The 2,637-nt window shown below is 41.6% G+C and overlaps 1 protein-coding gene across 1 annotated transcript; it reads left to right on the top strand.

The window, feature by feature from the left end:
- Window positions 1–1,859, top strand: LOC110804265 (uncharacterized). Its single transcript, XM_022009836.2, has one exon. The coding sequence runs from the start codon at window positions 306–308 to the stop codon at window positions 1,827–1,829; it is 1,524 nt and encodes a 507-aa protein (XP_021865528.2). The 5' UTR covers window positions 1–305; the 3' UTR covers window positions 1,830–1,859.
- Window positions 1,860–2,637: the final 778 nt, after the last annotated feature.

Raw genomic sequence — 2,637 nt, 5'->3', positions numbered from 1 at the left:
AAAAACAGGATACAACGCTCTCTGTATTTCTCCTCCTTCCTTTTCTTTAACTATCTTTTTTTTTTATCTGTCACTCTATGTCCTACCACCTTTCTTCAAAACAACCATTTATGCTCTCTCTCTCCCTCTAAAAGCCAACCTTGGTTTCACAATTCACAATCATCAAGAAAACCACCTGATTTTTTATTCAATTTCTCTCTGAAAAGTCTAGATTTTCATCATTCAACCGTGCAAATTTATACTTTTTCTGGGTTTTGAGTTTTGAACCCCAAAATAAACATATTTTTAATTTTTTTATAATAATAATGGAGGGAAATGGGTTGTCAGGCAGAATGTATTCAAATACAGGTGGGGTTGGAATTCTGGGTTTAGAAATGCCCTTACACACACAACCACAAAACACCCAGCACCACCTTCAGAAACCCCATAAAGTGGCGGCCTTTAGCATCCTCCACCACCAACAACCATCGCATGAACAACAACAACAACAACAACAACAACAACCAAAACAACAACAACCAAAACAACAACAACAACAGCATACTCAATTGTCAATGAAGCAACCTACCAATTACTTATCATACAACAACCCCAACCCAAACTTAAACCCGAACCCAAACCCAAACCAAATTCAAAACCCTTGTCAAAAAACCAAAATCCAAACTCAAATGACCCAATTGACAAACAGTGATGATGATGAACCAGGTTGTGCAAATGATCAAGAAAACAGCTCATTAGATGGTAAAAGAAAAGGGGGAAGCAGCATATCTCCGTGGCAAAGAATGAAATGGACTGATAATATGGTGAGATTGTTGATCATGGCGGTTTATTATATAGGAGATGAAGCTGGGAATGAGGTGGTTTCCGAGAAGAAGAAAGCAAGTGGCGGGAGCGGCGGTGGAGGTGGAGGTGGGTCGATGCAGAAGAAGGGGAAGTGGAAGTCGGTTTCGAGGGCGATGATGGAGAAGGGATTCTATGTGTCTCCTCAGCAATGTGAGGATAAATTCAACGATTTGAATAAGAGGTATAAGAGGGTGAATGATATTTTGGGTAGAGGGACTGCTTGTAGAGTTGTGGAGAATCAAAGTTTGCTTGATACAATGGATATTCTTCCTAAATTCAAGGAAGAAGTAAGGAAATTACTCAATTCTAAGCACTTGTTTTTTAGGGAAATGTGTGCTTATCATAATAGTTGTGGCCATGGAGCTGGTGGCATCTCAAGTGAGGCGGCAGCAGCATCATCCCCTGTAAATGTTGCAGAGGCGGGGCAAAATCATCATCATCAGCAGCAGTCATGCTTACATTCATCAGCAATTCCACCTAATTCACACAAACTGGGATTACGCTCAGAGGATCACGAAGACGACGATGATGATGAGGATGATGATGAAGACGATGAAGATGAATTCGAGGACGAGGAAGAGGAGCACGAATTTGAAGGCGGCCCGAGAAAGAGAGCGAGAACTCTTGGAGGTATTTTGTCAAACACCTCGCAGGCATTACAACAATTTAATGGAGAAATAACATGTTTGTTGCAAGACGGAAGTAAAAAAACATGGGAAAAGAAGCAATGGATGAAGAGGAATTTGGTAAAATTGGAAGAACAAGGATTGAAGTATAAAATGGAAGCATTGGAGCTGGAAAAACAAAGATTAAAATGGCTGAAATTCAGTAGCAAAAAGGAGAGAGAAATGGACAAGACAAAGATTGATAATGAGAGGAAAAGGCTTGAGAATGAAAGAATGATGCTTTTGTTAAGACAAAAAGAGATTGAATTGATTGGTGTTGAGCCACAACATCCTTCAAATCCGTCTTGTATTAGTTCTTGATCATATATACCAAGTCTTTGTTTTTGGTTAGTTTTGTTAGCTAAATAAGTAATTGGAACGACTTAACTGGATATTGCGTAATACGAACTGAAACAATTGTCGTGCCGTGGCCGGACCACCGCTCTAAAAGACAATTCCGCGCTACCTCCGATGCAGTAGAACGCTTGCGGTTGCCCTCCAGGGTTTACACGACACCGAGAATTATGTGCACTCACAATCCCCGATTGGAGACCAGAATATTTGTCCAGAAAGAGAGGAATTTGAGAGAGAGATCGATTGTAAGTTTCTGTATATTTTTGTGGAAATGAACGATGAATTTATAGTGAGGCTTTTGGGAAGCTGTAACAGCAAAAAACGGCTAGTGGAGAAGTTACGGGAGTAATGGGGAACTGCAACAGTCATAAAACGGCTAGTGGGGAGTAATGACGTGATTAATGGAGCAATTTCCAAAGTTAGTGGGTTGATTAAGTCTTCTGATTTAATCAAACCGCCCTTGACCAAAAAGAATAACCCGGCCCACAAAACCCACCCCACGCCCGCGAACTGCATTCGCCAAGTACCAAGGCCCAAGGCCCAAGGCCCACGGCCCTCGCCCGAGCCCGGCCCGGCGCGCGCGCGCGTGTGTGTGTTGTGACCACCCATGCCACTCACATGCTTTCTTAAACAAATGTTTCCCTCAAAACCCCAAATATAAACATTGAATATGGTTTGTGTTTTTCCCATGTGGGACTTTTCATATTCACACATTTTCCCACTCATTTTTTTTTGTTTTCTCACTAGGATTTCCAACAATCCCCCACAGGTCCGA

Source organism: Spinacia oleracea, chromosome 5 (genome assembly GCF_020520425.1).
Source record: "Spinacia oleracea cultivar Varoflay chromosome 5, BTI_SOV_V1, whole genome shotgun sequence".
In the NCBI taxonomy this organism is placed as follows: Eukaryota; Viridiplantae; Streptophyta; class Magnoliopsida; order Caryophyllales; family Amaranthaceae; genus Spinacia; species Spinacia oleracea.
This window is presented reverse-complemented; position numbering and strand designations above follow the sequence as displayed.